Genomic DNA, 19,490 nt, shown 5'->3' with positions numbered 1-19,490 from the left:
GTTGAATTGACAGCCTTGAGAATTGTACTATTTATCGAGTAATCGAATTCTAACGGATTTCATTTGGAACTCATGTGGATCACCTCACACTTTTCGTTATTTAGCGTAAACTGCCACCTGCCACACCATACAGCAATCTTTTCTAAATCGCTTTGCAACTGATACTGGTCTTCGGATGACCTTACTAGACGGTAAATTACAGCATCATCCGCGAACAACCTAAGAGAACTGCTCACATTGTCACCCAGGTCATTTATATAGATCAGGAACAGCAGAGGTCCCAGGACGCTTCCCTGGGGAACACCTGATATCACTTCAGTTTTACTCGATTATTTGCCGTCTATTACTACGAACTGCGACCTTCCTGACAGGAAATCACGAATCCAACTGAGACGATACCCCATAGGCCCGCAGCTTGGTTAGAAGTCGCTTGTGAGGAACGGTGTCAAAAGCTTTCCGGAAATCCAGAAATACGGAATCAACTTGGGATCCCCTGTCGATAGCGGCCATTACTTCGTGCGAATAAAGAGCTAGCTGCGTTGCACAAGAACGATGTTTTCTGAAACCATGCTGATTACGTATCAATAGATCGTTCCCTTCGAGGTGATTCATAATGTTTGAATACAGTATATGCTCCAAAACCCTACTGCAAACCGACGTCAATGATATAGGTCTGTAGGTGGATGGATTACTCCTACTACCCTTCTTAAACACTGGTGCGACCTGCGCAATTTTCCAATCTGTAGGTACAGATCTATCGGTGAGCGAGCGGTTGTATATGATTGCTAAGTAGGGAGCTATTGTATCAGCGTAATCTGAAAGGAACCTAATCGGTATACAATCTGCACCTGAAGACTTGCCCGTATCAAGCGATTTGAGTTGTTTCGCAACCCCTAAAGTATCTACTTCTAAGAAACTCATGCTAGCAGCTGTTCGTGTTTCAAATTCTGGAATATTCCATTCGTCCTCCCTGGTGAAGGAATTTCGGGAAACTGCGTTCAATAACTCCGCTTTAGTGGCACAGTCGTCGGTAACAGTGCCATCGGCACTGCGCAGCGAAGGTATTGACTGCGTCTTGCCGCTTGTGTACTTTACATACGACCAGAATTTCTTTGGATTTTCTACCACATTTCGAGACAATGTTTCGTTGTGGAACCTATTAAAGGCATCTCGCATTGAAGTCCGTGCCAGATTTCGCGCCTCTGTAAATTTTAGCCAATCTTCGGGATTTCGCGTTCTTCTGAACTTCGCATGCTTTTTCCGTTGCCTCTGCAACAGCGTTCGGACCTGTTTTGTGTACCATGGGGGATCAGTTCCATGTCTTACGAATTTATGAGGTATGAATCTCTCAATTGCTGTTGCTACTATATTTTTGAATTTGAGCCACATCTCGTCTACATTTGCATAATCAGATCGCAAGGAATGGAGATTGTCTCTTAGGAAGGCTTCTAGTGACACTTTATCCGCTTTTTTAAATAAAATTATTTTGCGTTTGTTTCTGGTGGATTTGGAAGAAACGGTATTGAGCCTAGCTACAACGACCTTGTGATCACTAATCCCTGTATCAGTTATGATGCCCTCTATTAGCTCTGGATTGTTTGTGGCTAAGAGGTCAAGTGTGTTTTCGCAACCATTTACAATTCGCGTGGGTTCGTGGACTAACAGCTCGAAATAATTTTCGGAGGAAGCATTTAGGATAATATCGGAAGATGTTTTCTGCCTACCACCGGTTTTGAACAAGTATTTTTGCCAACATATCGAGGGAAGGCTTTAGTCGCATGAGTGGGGTATTTATTTGTTACGAGACTCAAATTTTCTCTGAACTGTTCAGCAACTATATCATCGGAGTCTGGGGGTCGATAGAAGGAGCCAATTATTAACTTAGTTCGGCTGTTAAGTATAACCTCCACCCATACCAATTCGCACAGAGTATCTACTTCGACTTCAGTGCAAGATAAACCACCACTGACAGACACAAACACTCCACCATCAATTCTGCCTAATCTATCTATCCTGAACACGGTCTGAGACTTCGTAAAAATTTCTGCAGAACTTATTTCAGGCTTTAGCCAGCTTTCTGTACCTATAACGATTTCAGCTTCTGTGCTTTCTATTAGCGCTTGAAGCTCAGGGACTTTCTCAGCACAACTACAACAATTTACAACTACAATTCCGACTGTTCCTTGATCCAGGCACGTCCTGTATTTGCCACTTACCTACTGCTAAAATAATTTCGGCTGTTTGGTACAACAATGATCTCTTTATGTGTATTACGCAGTCAGCGGATAATCTGAAAGTCTGTTGATAGACCTAGATGAGGATCACTTCCTCATTTGCTTGATCAAATGAAAGGAAGGGAGGAAGATAGAGTATAGCGGCCGATTGACAATGGGATATTTAGAAACGGAGCACAAACTCATATTATGGAAGGATGGGGAAAGAAATTGTCCTTGCCCTTTTCAATGGAACCACCCTGTCATTTGTGCTAAGCGCTTTAGGGATATCACGGACAACCTAAATGTGGATGACCAGATGCAGATTTGAACCATCATCCTCCCGAATGCATCTCCACTGTGCTAACAACAGCTCGGTGATCGAGGAATGGAGGAGTTACAGTATTGACATAATTGTAAATGCTGAATTATGAAATTTCGCGAAGGGACGTTAATTGTGTGGTAGAATTAAGAGGCTAGGAATGTCGCCTGATTTCGTGCAGCCGAAATAATGTAACTGTCATGTGATATCTTCTTCATGATAATTGTCAGTTGCACAATGCAAACACAACGAAGATGCTCAGGTGCATTTTCAATGGGAACTTTTGATAGCCCTCCATGTATCTCGAACTTAGTTCCCTTTGATTTTCATCTGTTTGCTTATACGAACCGCTGGCTATGACGGCAGTATTTTGGCATACCAGAGAAGGGAATTTGGGAAGTTGGTACCAGGCTACGACAAGAATCTGCAGCTGCTGGAATGTGTAGGTGTAGGTAAATGATGCAAAAAAAAAAAACTCGCAACTTTGGAGAGGTCGAATACAATAGAAATCACAGCGAACAACTTGACCATTGCTATTACCCTTTTTGGTTGGGAAAAGTTTATCTATGCATTGTTATACAAGTAGGTTCGTAAACTCACTATAAAATGATTTCACCGACAACTGTAATCTTGATCACTTCCGAATATAACATCAGAAAGTGTAGCATTGTCTATAATAGACTTGAGACGCAGAAAACAAATGAAGGTAAAAGTATTCCGGCTTAAGAACTTCTGTTCTCACCAGAAGGGACGAAATCACATTTTGTAAAACATTCATGGTTGTGGAATACCTTCACTTAAAAGTTACCTAAACATTATTTCGTCAGAATTCAGGCTTCTATAAGAAAAAGCTGTTTATTACGATTATTGAAGTCTGCAACGGTATGACTTTCTCTCGCTAAAATCAACTATTACCAAGACACTTGATTATCAAGAAAATTACTGTATTATTTACAGCAAGTAATGAACAGAATAGTTCGTTATTGTTAAACGTCATGTGTAAACACAGTCTACTGACATGGAGTCAGTCGCTGTCTAGACATAAACAGTCTTGGAGTGCAGATCTGACCTCATTAAAGTGTTACCTCTGTCAGCTGATTTGGAACATTATAGCCGAAGAAAACGTCACTGCAAATCGTGATGGTGTAGAAGTTTAAAATTAACTAATACGAACCGAACCTAAATGAAATTTTTATAGTTCATAATGTGCTACGATTCTTTGTCAATTGTTTATGTTTCGTATTTTGCACAGTGATCATCTTCGTACAATTTGATGTCTGTGTTTTCCTTAAATCGTTACTACCAGAGAAACTACTATCTAAAATTTAGCCATCATTACCACACAGGTTTCGCTGTACAATGTAATGGGCCAATCAAAGCTGTCAGAACTGTTCTCTTTTCCAGGGGTGCCACTAGTAATCATAACCGCGTGGGGCATCGCGAAGGGACTCACTACGGGAACTGGAGACCCCACGGTGAGTATTCGAGACAGCAGCTGTACTGCTATTTGTGGAACTTCCTAAATCTCACTATGGCTTATGTATTTTATTGCAATGCGATATGAAAACTTTTCAGTAGGGTTTAGTGGCAGACTGTTGCATGACCTACCGAGAAACGTGGCTAAATGATTAGAAACACTGGCCTCTAGTTAGTAGTGAAATTATTGCCTACCCATAGAAATGTAGGTTTTCCGTTATTTCCGTAAATCTCCTTAAGTGAATCTTGTAATTATTTCTCTGGAGACTACGACATGGGATGTCTGCCACTTTAACGGACCGTACAGTTTCGTGCACAGGCTGACCTGAATTGTTGAGCGGAGTAATGAAATAATCAGGGCCTCCATTAGATAAAACATGTGAGTGCAGATAAATTTTGACAGCACTGTCATTGCAGCTGTATTTTAGTGCCTATGTTTGATGCAGTTCTACAAGTCTCCGTCAATAAATGTCTGAGATGTCGTTGGTTGCATTTAATTTTATTCTACATTTTGGGACTCGGCTAGAGGGTAAACCTCGAGAACCTTCAAGGTTATGCACCACGACATTTAGAGGCCTGCGATGTTACGCGAGAAGACTTTATACCGTGTTAAATTGGCAAACTCAGAGATCATGCACAACAATTCTACCATCTCTAATGTACCTAATCTTTGGTACTAACTTGCCTACTACTTGTATCTTGATTGGTGCTGTAAACGTTAATGAATAATACGAAGCCATCGACATTATAATGATATTCTACAGGTAAGGTAGACAGACACCATTCATGACACTGATTGAATTATTCAAGACTACACATTCTGCATACGGGAGTCATCGGTTCCTTACATCCAGCGGGTGTGTGGAGGGGAACGGAAAAGTGAATATTTAGAAACTGCACGTATTTTACATGCTGTTTACTGTAAATTTCAGTCACGCCAGTCAGAAAATCAAGAGAGCATGGTAATTTTTCCTACTACAGCAGATTTTAGTGTTTGCCATAGTATTTACACTGTTACTCCGAATGATCGAATCTTTAAGCAGACATCTTAGGTATTATTTGGCCAAAAATGACGGAATGATGTTAGTTTTGTGGACAGTATTATTGCTGTTCTTAAGCAAAAGAAGTTTTCATGCTTATTGGCTTTCTACTTCCTTATTTACAAGCAACTGAAATTTTTCATCAATGTGACTGTGAATGTCGCTTTCAGAAAAAGCTATCTGAAAGAAATTAATGAATATTTGTACTTAGTTTCGCATACAATTATTACAGGTGTCAGTTTAACAGAATACTGATTATTTCTTTTGCCGAATTTTTACACTTCACCTGACAATGTCTCTAGCTGTGGAACTAGGAGAATACTAGCAAATATTACATCTGGTACACTTCTTTGGCTATATGGTTAAACATGTGGGCTCTTATAAGCCACTCGGTTATTTGCGTTAGCTGGTTCCGAGTGAATAACAGAGCTGTTGACAAACTGCATTTTTCGGAGCCAGCCCTGAAGATGATCTTCAACGAAGATTGAAACTGGTACTCATTCATGAAAAGGAACGTTCGGGCAACACAGTGTAGCAGACCTAAACAGAGTTTGCATTGTCATTTTCAGGCACTGTCAATCTGGAAATTGGTTTAAATGGAATGTGTACTAGGTACTAATTCCTTCGCGGGTAGTAATAAATAATAACTCTGACCATCTACCGAGAGCAGTATGCACAGTCATACTCAAAAGTATCCGAACGACCTAAATTGCATTTCGCCTGATTCGCATGCAACCGGCATAACGCAGCTGTCTAGCAGGTCCTCTAATCGCTCCTTGGTACAGTCGTTTGACTATTGAAAATGGTTCCCACAAGTCACCACTAGAAAACACTGCTCTGTATCGCAGTAACTCATGATGTAAAGTAATACCACGATGCTACAAATATCAGGGAACATCTTATCACAGATAAGACTGTCCTTAAGGCTTGTAAGCTCACATTTATTACAATAAATGACATACCTGAAGTGTTACCACTCTCATTATTACGTCAGGTAAGTAATGCACGTAGTAAGTTCGTCGTATTCATGATTTCCTCTTCAAAGTAACATACAGTACTTATTATTTAACACAAAATGATATTAAAAATTTAAGTTATCCACGAGCAGCTTGTTGAGAATATGTATGAACTTCAAATGACACGACGAACCATCTCGTTCTGCATATGGATTCAACCCAGGTTAGGCAGACTAAGCAAAGATTTCGTGACTGACACACACTAACAGTCATTACTGATTAGGCATACAGAGAGTGATATACCTCGATTTTAGACAGTATCAGTTAGCAAATATCAACTTTAAATGACATAACAAAAATATTTTTAACGGACGCGAATTCCTCCCCAGCTTCTCTTGTCCCTGTTAACGAACTAGGAGAGATGTTAAATATTGCTTCTTCACAAGTAACTTACTTGAAATGCCGTGACGTAAAGCTTTGTGTTGGACAGGGATCCGAACCCAGAACCTAATCGGATTGATATCGAAACACAACCAACTGTGACATATCTGATTTCCTTGCCAGTAGCTAGATGTTTTAACTGAAATGACGAGAAGAAACATTAATTTTTTCCTTCCCAGGACTCCAACCCGGCACCTATCGCTGTTATATTCTAGAGAAAACGAACGATAAATATGGGTTTGTTGCACCAGCAGCGACATGTGAGCATGTTAGAACTAGAAATAATATGATGAAGAGTTCAGTGCTCACTGGGAATAGAGCCCCACGCATATCGTTGTTGACTACACACAAAGAGACGTCAGCTACCGAATTTTTCTCCACCAGCAGCTCAGAATAACATCTTGAACTTACAGTGATCTCGCAAACAGTTCTGTGTCCCACTGGGAGTCAAAAATGTCAGATATCGTTAGTGTTGACAACGAATGAAAAAACATTTAAAAATCAAAATTATTATCCACCAGCAGATAGGTGTTCTCATGCTAGAGCTTGATAATAGATAATGAAATCTTTAGTGCCGAGCCAGGATTCGAACCCATTCACACGTAATATGTGGAGATGTTGAGGAACCTGCAGTTTTGAACAAACAAGAAATTGTAACCGAGCTGTATTGCCACGAAGGGATCAAATTCCGCGTTAAGGGCGGTCTGAGTTGCATTCTCAGTTCATAACCAATTTTATCGACATACAGAAGCTCAGATAAAAGACGGAATAAGTGTCCTGTGACTCTACATAGCACCGAGCGAGGCGGCGCAGTCGTTAGCACATGGACTCGCACTCGGGAGGACGACGGTTCAATCCCGCGTGCTGCCATCCTGATTTAGGTTTTCCGTGATTTCCCTAAATCGCTCCAGGTAAATGCTGTGATGGTTCCTTTGAAAGGGCACGGCCGACTTCCTTCCCTAATCCGATGAGACCGATGACCTCGCTGTTTGGTCTCTTCCCCCAAACTACCCAATCTACATAGCGTTTGTTTCGTCACTAGAAATAAATAACTAGTGTAAGAAAGGTTACTGGTGATAGAATTTCTACATGTCGCCACTCTAGACTTTATTGTGGTTCAACCTAACGTCTACTTGGCAGAGAAGGAATGTCATCTGTAATGTGAATTTCAGACCACACTGCCATTATATCTTCTTCACTTGGTGTAGTCAGAAGAGAATGGAATCTTTCTCTCCCTATCTAAAATTATTGACAGAAGTGGGAATCGAACCGAGACCATAGGTATAAGAACCTATCATCAGTCCAACAGACCACCAAACCCTCTTTTCCGTGACTCATTTTTCTATTGTAACGCCGTTGCGCCACACTGGATGAGAATTCTGACACACAGGCTCCCTGTAGTAAATTGCAGCATGTTCAGTAAATTCATTTACTTGGTTGACCAAATCACCATGAACTAGCTGCCTCGGCTGCCCAGTGCATACATTCGACTCTACTTTTGTAATCACCGAAATAAAATCACGTAACTGCCACCTACACAGAACTGCCAACAGTGTAGGATGCAGAAATTTAAATAGGAAGTGTTCCTATCCACTTGAGCTATTCCATTGCGCTATCTGTTTGTAAAAAACGTCCTGCAGCGCAAAAGAAAAGCTGTAACTGTTTCTCTCATTGTCAGAAGTCTAGACCCGGCCATTTGCATTATCTCGCAGCTCTGTGGTATGCAGAAGTTCTGGAGGAATTGTTGTTCAGCTCTGGAGCTATTGGAGCTATGTGTCAGCTAGTAGCGTAATGGTAAGTGTCTGCGATACAGAGCAGTGTTTTCTGGTGGTGACTTGTTGGAACCATTTTCAATAGTCAAACGACTGTACCAAGGAGCGATTAGAGGACCTGCTAGACAGCTGCGTTATGCCGGTTGAATGCGAATCAGGCGAAATGCAATTCAGGTCGTTCTGATACTTTTGAGTATGACTGTACTTTTATGTTTGTAGTATAGCATTTTAGCTCATTTTATTGCATGTTATACCACAAATCAGCAGCTGGCTTACATGTACGTTACCTATGTACGTTCAACAATCAGCCGACACTAAAGGCGAGAGTTTATTTGTGTTACAAAACTGTTAAGGCTTTCGTGGCCACTTGTTGACAAACTGCCTTTATGCTCTGTCTCGGATATCTAATGATTTCACTGACGTTTTGCCAGCACGAGTGCCTGGCATTGTCAAAGCTTCACCCTCCATTGCCGGTCGTGAACTGGAGCCGAGCTCGTGGCTGCAGACTGTATGTACCTGGCGCGCCCACATCCGAAAGCTTCTCCTCGTTCCGGTGCGGTTCTCCTCTTGCTACCTGCGACGGTAGTTTTCTGCAGTACGAGAAGCCAGGATCCGTTTACCTTATGGCTTTCCGCCTTTCTTGTTGAAACTGTTCGTGTGTTTTTGTGTTTCTATAGCTTCTCTGAACAAGCGCGTGTGATAGTGCTTCTCCACAGCCAGAACTTTCCTGTGAGCGAATTTTATTACGTGATCGGTCTCACTCAGTGCGTGCTCTGCCACGGCCGATTTTTCTGCCTGCCCCAACCTGCCCAAAGAACATCAGCGACATAGCAGGTTGGGGCAGGCAGAGAAATCGGCCGCGGCAGAGCACGCACTGAGTGAGACCGATCACATAATAAAATTCGCCGACACCGAAGTTCTGACTGTAAAGAAGCACTATCACACGCGCTTGTTCAGAGAAGCTGTAGGAATACAAAAAACACGCGAACAGTTTCAACAAGAAAGAGGAAAGTCTTAAGATAACGGATCCTGGCTTCCCGTACTACAGCGAACGACTGTCGCAGGTAGCAAGAGGAGAACCGCACCGAAAATGACCAAGGAGAAGCCCTCGGATGTGGGCGCGCCAGGTACATACAGTTTGCGGCTGCGAGCTCGGCTCCAGTTCACGCCCGGAAATGGAGGGTGAAGCTTTGACAATGCCAGCCACTCGTGCTAGCGAAACGTCGGTAAAATCACTAGATGAACGTCGGCCGAAGAACCCGAGACAGAAGCCAATAGGCTGTTTGGTTCAAATGGTGCAAATGGCTCTGAGCACTATGGGACTTAACAGCTATGGTCATCAGTCCCCTAGAACTTAGAACTACTTAAACCTAACTAACCTAAGGACAGAACACAACACCCAGCCATCACGAGGCAGAGAAAATCCCTGACCCCGCCGGGAATCGAACCAGGGAACCCGGGCGTGGGAAGCGAGAACGCTACCGCACGACCACGAGATGCGGGCATAGGCTGTTTGTTTTACGTTACTTCACATATGCTGTCTCATCAGAAGTACCCGGGCTCCCTACGCAATTTGAAGCTGACGGATAGATGAGACGAAAAGCGGAACCTCCAATAGAAAACAAAGCGTGAAATACTGTGTTGTCAGTAGAAGAAGCAGTAACAGCAAAATCGGACGGTGAAAAGAGCTCAGTGATTTCGGACGTGGTATGGTCAATGAATGTCTGCTAAGTAACAAATCCATCAGGGACACTGTAATCCTTCTGAAGCTGCCCAAGTCGTTGTAAAGAGGAAACGAACGGGAAAAGCCACTGATAAACCAAAACTCATGTACTGGTGGACAGAGACTATCGAGAATTGCGGAGTGTGATATATGGAGTTTACATAATGGTATAGAATGCTGTAGCAGCTACTCATCAACCACTCATTGACGTAGTCAGTATCAAACGACGCTAGCGGTGGTGGAAACAGCGACCTCAGTGAACAGTGAACGACTGGAAAAGACTGATTTGAACTGGATAGTGAATGACGGGCATGGGGGTGTTTTACGTGGTTAGGCTGTGGTCCCATAATTTGCACTTAAGATGATGCTAAATGCATTAAGAAATGAACACATTTTTCAGCATTGGATACGGAGTACAGTACAGCAACAGTAGAAAGACAATGATTATTTCATCATGACAATGTACACATGTCATGAAGTAGCATCTTTGAGGCAATGATTTGTGGACAATGACTTTTTCAAATGGACTGGCCTGCCCAGACCCCAGCGTTCAACATCACCACCATCTCCCGTTTCAGCTTTTGAGGAAGAATGGGCTCGCATTCGTCCACTGTCATTTAGACACATCATTAAAAGCGTCCCCAGCAGAGTTGAAGCCGCGAAAAATGCGGAAGTTGGACAGAACCATATCAGTGTCCACTTACAGGTGTCCGGATGGTTTTACCAGATTGCCTAACGGCGCAGATGGGTACATAATACAACTCTTCACTGCAATGAGAAACTACAGTTGCAGTAAACAGATGATCGCCGCTGTCGTTACATTAAAATACAGTATATAAACCTTTTGTTAATTTTTTACTCTACGTGTAATTATGTTCATTATAGCTGGGCTAGAAATGGAGAGTGAGGGGGGGGGGGTGCGGGTGGGAGAGAGAAAAAGAGTAACGGAGGAGGAGAGGTATAAAGAGACAGGGCGAGGGGAGGGGGCGACAGTTGGCGGAGACACGACCGCTCATGGTTTGTCTGTGTGACAGGTGCCGAGCGCCGAACCGCTGCGCCTGCACTGCCCGTGGATGGACGTTGACGCGTACGACTCGATCCACATGGGCCCCATCATGCTCGTGCTGTTCGCGAACCTCGGCTTCCTCGCCAGGATTATGTGGGTGAGTGGCCGCTGCTCCTGCCTCCTCTGACTGACACATTCATATCAACGGGCCCTTACCGTGTCCAAATAAATGAACACTATGTTGGAAAGAGACACAGTGTCTCACAAAGGAGTTTACGCTGTTTGAACTTTAATAGCTGAGGGGGTATTAGTACAAACTTATCCAACTGTGATTATATGGTGCTCTCATGACTAGTTTGTCAAACATTTAGTTAGTTTACTTTCAGCTGTTGGTAACTACACATAAATAGCAAGGTGGCAGGAAACGTGTTCCTAGACCAACGAAAGTGGATTTAAGTGTTATTGCATATGTGAGAACACAAAAGATGTAAAGCGACGATGGCAGCCAGAGTTGGATACTGTGTTTCCGTCACTTGTGACCACAACGGAATGACACTACTGGCCATTAAAAGTGCTACACCACGAAGATGACGTGCTACAGACGCGAAATTTAACCGACAGGAAGAAGATACTGTGATATGCAAATGATTGGCTTCTCAGAGTATTCACACAACGTGCTGACATGAGAAAAGTTTCCAACCGATTTCTCATACACAAACAGAAGTTTACCGGCGTTGCCTCGTAAAACGTTATTGTGATGCCTCGTGTAAGGAGGAGAAATGCGAACCATCACGTTTCCGACTTTGATAAAGGTCGGATTGTAGCCTATAGCGATTGCGGTTTATCGTATCGCGACATTGCTGCTTGCGTTGGTCGAGACCCAATGACAGTTAGCAGAATATGGAATCGGTGGGTTCAGGAGGGTAATACGGAACGCCTTGTTGGACCGAAACGGCCTCGTATCACTAGCAGTCGAGATGACGCACCTTATCCGCATAACTGTAACGGATCGTGCAGCCACATCTCAATCGCTGAGTCAACAGATGGGGACGTTTGCAAGACAACAACCATCTGCACGAACAGTTCGACGGCATTTGTAGCAGCATCGACTATCAGCTCGGAGACCATGACTGCGGTTACGCTTGACGCTGCATCACAGACAGGAACGCCTGCGATGGTGTACTCAACGACGAACCTGGGTGCACGAATAGCAAAATGTAATTTTTTCGGATCAATTCAGGTTCTGTTAACAGCATCATGATGGTCGAATCCGTTTTTGGCGACATCGCAGTGAACGCACATTGAAAGCGTGTATTCGTCACCGCCATACTGGCGTATCACCCGGCATGATGGTATGGGGTGCCATTGGTTACACGTCTCGGCCGCCTCTTGTTCGCACTGACGGCACTTTGAACAGTGGACGTTACATTTCAGATGTATTACGACCCGTGGCTCTACCCTTCATTCGATCGCTGCGAAACCCTACGTTTCAGCAGGATAATGCACAGCCGCATGTTGCAGGTCCTGTACGGGCCGTTCTGGATACAGAAAATGTTCGACTGCTGCCCTGGCCAGCACATTCTCCAGATCTCTCACCAACTAAATACTTCTGGTCAATGGTGACCGAGCAACTGGCTCGTCAAAATACGCCCGTCACTACTCTTGATGAACTGTGGAATTGTGTTGAAGCTGCATGGGCAGCTGTGCCTGTACACGCTATCCAAGCTGTGTTTGACTCAATGCCCAGGCGTATCAAGGCCGTTATTACGGCAAGAGGTGGTTGTTCTGGGTACTGATTTCTCAGGAACTATGGACCCAAACTACGTGAAAATCTAATGACATGTCAGTTCTAGTATAATATATTTGTCCACTGAATACCCGTGTATCATCTGCATTTCTTTTTAGCGTAGCACTTTTTATGGCCAGTAGTGTATGTGACTTCCGTCACCCATGACAAAAATTAAATTATGTGACTAATTTCTGAGGGATTTAGCTGTGTGTGATCTGGAGAACGGACAGTGTGGCGGGAGGAAAGCAGTACCGGGTGAAAGAGGGTTGGACGCAGCGGTACAAGGTTTCACAAGATCCCCGAAGAAGTCCATACGGCAAAGCTGCGCGGGAGTCTGGTGTAAGTAAATATTCACCTACATTTTGAAACAAGCAAAGTGGGAAAGCTACTATCCCGGGTTGCTTCACGCGGGGAATGACAACGATCTGGAAAGGCACCTCGAATTTCTTAAATGGGTTTGCAATAAAGAACAGTTGACGGATGACATGATTTGATCTGATGACTCGACTTTTAAACTGAATGGAAGCATCAATTACCGTAACTGTGTGCACTGGGCAAGAGATAAGCCAGATGTTACGGAAGAACGACCTGTTAGTCTTCCTGTTTTGTCAGTGTCGTGTCTTCTGTCTGTCAGAAGACTTGTAGTGGTATTCACTTTTTAAGAAACAGTGACAGGTCTAAAGTACCTTACCATGTTGCAGGAAAGAACTGTACCGGGTGTTCATGAATTGTACTGCAATGAAGATTTTTTTTATTGTCCAACAAGACGGTGCAGCATCACATTACCATCGTGGCGTGTGGCAATTTCTGGATTAAACATTTGCTGAGAGATGCATAGGCCGATGAGGAGGTGTCGAGTTTTCATGCAGATCTCCCGATCTAACGCCGTTAGACATCTCTCTGTGGGGAACTGTGGAGGACACCATCAATGCCAGGAAGAAACGAACGCTGTTGGACATGAGAGAGGCCACTGTGACTGCCTGTGAATCCACTCCAACAGCAACCGTACACATTTGTATCAATAGGCATCGCAAATGGTATTTGCTGCTGATGGAGGGCATTTTGAACGTCTTAATCAGTAAAACGTCATCAGTAATGTCGTGGCGATGCATGTGAGTTAAAAATTCATAATTTTTTGTGGGAATTATGGAAGTTGAAAAACTGTAAACCCATTTGTGGGACACCCTGGATTGTCTGCAACTCCACTATGCCATCAGTATTAAGGTCGAGGCCCACGAGAAAGGCAGGCCGCGGCGCGTACGTCACGTAGTCCGAAACTCGCTCGCTCGCTCAGCTCAGCAGACAAAATGCGTTTATAAAACTGTTAACTCGCAGTTGGGCATGTAAGTACTAACGAGAATTGCATCTTCCACTGTAATCTTCTATTATGAAGTCTTACTGATTAACAGTACTACAGCAAAATTTAATTTAAGACCAATACTCGAGATAGGTGGTATAACGGCGTGTTTATATAATTTAGTCTCTTCTGCTTAACAGTACACATTACATGCTGTAAATGGAGCCTTATGTAACTGCTAATCATCTTAGCATGATTTCATTTGATTGTACGCCAGTAGAGCCGTAACAAATTATAAGTAGGCCGATGGACTTCCCATCATTACAGGACTAATAACAGTAAGATTCCATAATAGCGCATTCCAGTGGATGATTCAGTTCTCGTTTGTACAGACACGCCTAGTTACGAGTTAACAGGTGTAGAAATGTAGTTTGTCTGCTGATTTGACCGAACGAGCGAGCGAGCGCTGGACTACCTACGTGACGCACGCGCCGTGGCCCGTCTTTCTCGTAGGCCTCGATTAAGGTATTATTGCGTCACTACCATTCTGAATGTGTAAACACAAGGGCGGCAGTAGGTGAGATGTGAGTAACACAGGATTGCAGCCTACCTCCGATGTTACTGAAACTCTGCATTGACAAACCTGTTCTGTCGTTAAAATGTAGTAATGACAGGGAGTATTAGATCCACAAAAAACATTATTTCTCGTTACAGAACGACATACACTGAGGTGACAAAAGTCTTGGGATAGCGATACGCACATACACAGAAGGCGGTAGCATCGAGTACACACGCTATAACATCATAGGGTATTTGGGCAGCTGTCATTTGGACTCAGATGATTCTTGTGAAACGGTTTCCGACGTCATTGTGGTCATACGAGGGGAATTAACATTCTTTGTACACGGAATGGTTGTTGGAGCTAGACGCATGGGACATTCGACTTCGGAAATCTGTAGGAAATTCAATATTCCGTGATCGACAGTGATAAGAGTGTGCCGGTAGCACCATATTTCGGCCATTACATCTCACCACGGACAACACAGTGGCCGACGGCCTTCATTTAACTACCGTGAACAGCGGCCCTTGCGTAGAGTTGTCGTTGCTAACAGATAAGCAACACTGCATGAAATAACCGCAGAAATCAATGTGGGACGTACGACGATAGTACCCCTTAGGACACTGCAGCAAGATTTGGCGTTAATGGCCTATGGCAGCAGACTACCGATGCTAATGTCTTTGCTAACATGAGGACATCGCTTGCAGTGTCTCTCGTGAACTCGTGACTACGTCGGTTGGACGCCAGACGACAGGAAAAACGTTGCCTGATCACACGAGTCCCAATTTCAGTTGGTAAGAGCTGATGTTAGGGTTCAAGTGTGGCGAAGACCTCACGAATCCATGGACCAAAGTTGTTAACAGGACAGCGTGAAAGCTGGTTGTGGTTCCGAAGTGCGCCATGTCACCAGGCCACAATTGTTCGCGTTTGGTTTGAACAATATTGTGGACAATTCGAGCGAATCATTTGGCAACGCAGATCGCCCGACATATATCCCACTGCACATTTATCACTGTTCGTGCTCAGAATCCTGCACCGGCTTCACTTTCGCAATTATGGACGGCTTTTGAGTCAATGCCACGTCGAGTTGCTGCGCTACGCCTGATAAAATGGAGGTCCGATACCATACTGGAAGGTATCCCATGGTTTTTGTCACCTGTGTGTGTATCAAAATGTCAGAGATACTCCTCGAAAAATTAAACAGATAGTCTCCACTCATAACAGGTATCTGATTCCACAACCCCTCCCCCCATTCTGGTCGACCTCTAACGGTATGACCAGCTGCTGTTATGGGACCGTTTTACAGAACAGTCACGCTACACATGTAAATTCGTATAAAATCATTGTAGAGATCCACCCTCAACCTTGATATTTAATTACAATCAGGGAAATGAATTGGTATTAAATGTATTAGTTATTGTCAGTTTATGTCGTGATCGAAAACAGATTTGCATGCTGGTAGTGGAAATAAGATAATGTTTTGGAAGCACGCTGATCAACATGGGTGCAGAGCCAAGCGCCAGAATAATCAGCGACCCTGCAGAGTCCTTCTACACTTTCGTGACACCCCATGGAAGCACCTTCTACATGAAGAACAGTCAGAACATCCTGTCGCGACCGCTTATGGAGATGTTTGTAATAGATGGAGTGAGGAAGAATTTTTATCGAATGGCACCCAGGAAAAAGGATTTTAGGACTCCGGAGATTGCCATCTTGCAGGCGAAAAGAGAGCCGGAAGCTAGGTCTTTGAAAACCGTGACGTGCCACCAAATGGATAGGTCCTACAAACAACGTTAAGGACATAAGACATACGAAAATTGGTTCATCTAAATGTTTCCAGAGTGACCAGAAGCAAACACTGCCAGAGGAAGCTGCCTCACTGGCTGAGGAGAGAGACGGGAATCGTGAGGAACAACTTTTTGCAGAGGATAATGGTAGGAAAGAAACCATTAGTTAGCCAAATTAAACATAGTCAGAGAAAGGATCTCCTACTATCTGAGGACTAAGCAGATTCGTAGCCCACCCAATCAAACTGAGCGTTTATCGAAAAATGCGACAAAGCGAGGTTTCCTTGTTGGATGCTATCACGCAGGGATAACTTCACTTCACTTCTTCTTCTTCTTTTTCTTCTTATTGCTTGGTAGTCAACTTCAGATTTTGTCATATTACCTCTCATCTTGGAGAACTGCTGCCATTCTGCTATCTTCTTGAGATTCAGTCACAAGTAGATCTGATGCATTTGGGGAGGGTGGGAGGATTTAGAAAATTTTTCTGCTATCCAACATTTAGACACAGGAGAGTGGCACTAGTGGTCCCAGTGACTAATATTTCAGTACATCAGTCACAGACAGCTAGACTGTGGTGCCATAGAGCTACTACTACGTGAGATGTAGTAGATTTCAAGTCAAGTATAACCGTACAATCTCAGAGCCTCACTCTGAATATTTGCCTTGCAAAGCCATTTATAGTTTGCTACCAATACAAACAACATGCGTGACACATTACGTTCAGGACTTCGAAGTATTACCTTCAGCAGTTCTATTCTGTGCAACCAGTTTGACGAGAATCACTAAGTACTCGCATAATTTATTCTCAGCTTTCCACCCTGACTCTCATGGTACATTCATCATTTTTGTATATCACCGTTTACCATAGTGAAATGTTAATTAAGAACTTGCACAGGTTCCCTTTATTGTGTATGAAGAATTAATTATCGGTAAGATTATATGAGTATTGTGTTTGTTTCATTGTTAATTATCTTAATTATCAAACTTTTGACATGCAAATAAATCCAAGTAATCTGAATGACATTTTGTTGACCCTCCGCAATACAAGGTATCTTACACGGCGCAGAACCGTGTGACCTTCTGGTGTGCGGAGGATCATTGTTCCTACCTACTCATCCCTCCCTGGTTGTGCTCTCTCTAGTCTGGCCTTCCTCCACAAGTGTTGTGGGTGCATGTCCTCTTGTATCAGACCGACGTCTGCAGGGCAGAATCTGATGAGCTATCCTGGTGGGCGTTTCATTTAATGGAAGTTCCTCAGCTCTTTCGTCTACATCTACATACATACTCCGCAATCCACCATACGGTGCGTGGTGGAGGGTACCTCGTACCACAACTAGCATCTTCTCTCCCTGTTCCACTCCACTCCCAATCAGAACAAGGGAAATATGACTGCCTATATGCCTCTGTACGAGCCCCAATCTCTCTTATCTTATCTTTGTGGTCTTTCCGTGAAATGTAAGTTGGCGGCAGTAAAATTGTACTGCAGTCAGCCTCAAATGCTGGTTCTCTAAATTTCGTCAGTAGCGGTTCACGAAAAGAACGCCTCCTTTCCTCTAGAGACTCCTACCCGAATTCCTGAAGCATTTCCGTAACACTCGCGTGATGATCAAACCTACCAGTAACAAATCTAGCAGCCCGCCTCTGAATTGCTTCTATGTCCTCCCTCAATCCATCCTGATGGGGATCCCAAACGCTCGAGCAGTACATTAAAGTAACGTCTGGCGTGCCACAGGGTAGTGTTATGGGACCATTGCTTTTCACAATATATATAAATGACCTAGTAGATAGTGTCAGAAGTTCCATGCGGCTTTTCGCGGATGATGCTGTAGTATACAGAGAAGTTGCAGCATTAGAAAATTGTAGCGAAATGCAGGAAGATCTGCAGCGGATAGGCACTTGGTGCAGGGAGTGGCAACTGACCCTTAACATAGACAAATGTGATGTATTGCGAATACATAGAAAGAATGATCCTTTATTGTATGATTATATGATAGCGGAACAAACACTGGTAGCAGTTACTTCTGTAAAATATCTGGGAGTATGCGTGCGGAACGATTTAAAGTGGAATGATCATATAAAATTAATTGTTGGTAAGGCGGGTACCAGGTTGAGATTCATTGGGAGAGTCCTTAGAAAATGTAGTCCATCAACAAAGGAGGTGGCTTACAAAACACTCGTTCGACCTAAACTTGAGTATTGCTCATCAGTGTGGGATCCGTACCAGATCGGGTTGACGGAGGAGATAGAGAAGATCCAAAGAAGAGCGGCGCGTTTCGTCACAGGGTTATTTGGTAAGCGTGATAGCGTTACGGAGATATTTAGCTAACTCAAGTGGCAGACTCTGCAAGAGAGGCGTTCTGCATCGCGGTGTAGCTTGCTCGCCAGGTTTCGAGAGGGTGCGTTTCTGGATGAGGTATCGAATATATTGCTTCCCCCTACTTATACCTCCCGAGGAGATCACGAATGTAAAATTAGAGAGATTAGAGCGCGCACAGAGGCTTTCAGACAGTCGTTCTTCCCGCGAACCATACGCGACTGGAACAGGAAAGGGAGGTAATGACAGTGGCACGTAAAGTGCCCTCCGCCATACACACCGTTGGGTGGCTTGCGGAGTATAAATGTAGATGTAGATGTAGATGTACTCAAGAATAGGTCGTATAAATTTTTATAAGCGGTCTCCTTTACAGATGAACTACATCATCCCAAAATTCTACCAATAAACCGAAGACGACTATCCGCCTTCCCCACAACTGCCATTACATGCTTGTCCCACTTCATATCGCTCTGCAATGTTACGCCCAAATATTTAACCGACGTGACTGTGTCAATCGCTATACTACTAATGGAGTATTCAAACATTACAGGATTCTTTTTCCTATTCATCTGCATTAATTTACATTTATCTATATTTAGAGTTAGCTGCCATTCTTTACACCAATCGCAAATCCCGTCCAAGTCGTATCCTCCTACAGTCACTTAACGACGACACCTTCCCGTACACCGCAGCATCATCAGCAAACAGCCGCACATTGCTATCCACCCTATCCAAAAGATCATTTATGTAGATAGAAAACAACAGCGGACCTACCACATTTCCCTGGGGCACTGA

At 43.6% G+C, this 19,490-nt stretch overlaps 1 protein-coding gene across 3 annotated transcripts in view; it reads left to right on the top strand.

Moving 5' to 3' along the window:
• The window catches only part of LOC126175163 (diuretic hormone receptor-like), a 586,395-nt gene that overhangs the window by 481,427 nt on the left and 85,478 nt on the right, over positions 1-19,490 (top strand). For 2 of the 3 annotated variants that reach the window (XM_049921748.1, XM_049921749.1), the window contains exons 8-9: positions 3,940-4,010; positions 10,978-11,106. In XM_049921748.1, the coding sequence (XP_049777705.1) occupies positions 3,940-4,010; positions 10,978-11,106 (200 nt within the window). The remainder of the gene's footprint in view (positions 1-3,939; positions 4,011-10,977; positions 11,107-19,490) is intronic. The other variant, XM_049921750.1, reaches the window with a different exon arrangement.

Source organism: Schistocerca cancellata, chromosome 3 (genome assembly GCF_023864275.1).
Source record: "Schistocerca cancellata isolate TAMUIC-IGC-003103 chromosome 3, iqSchCanc2.1, whole genome shotgun sequence".
NCBI lineage: Eukaryota > Metazoa > Arthropoda > Insecta > Orthoptera > Acrididae > Schistocerca > Schistocerca cancellata.
This window is presented reverse-complemented; position numbering and strand designations above follow the sequence as displayed.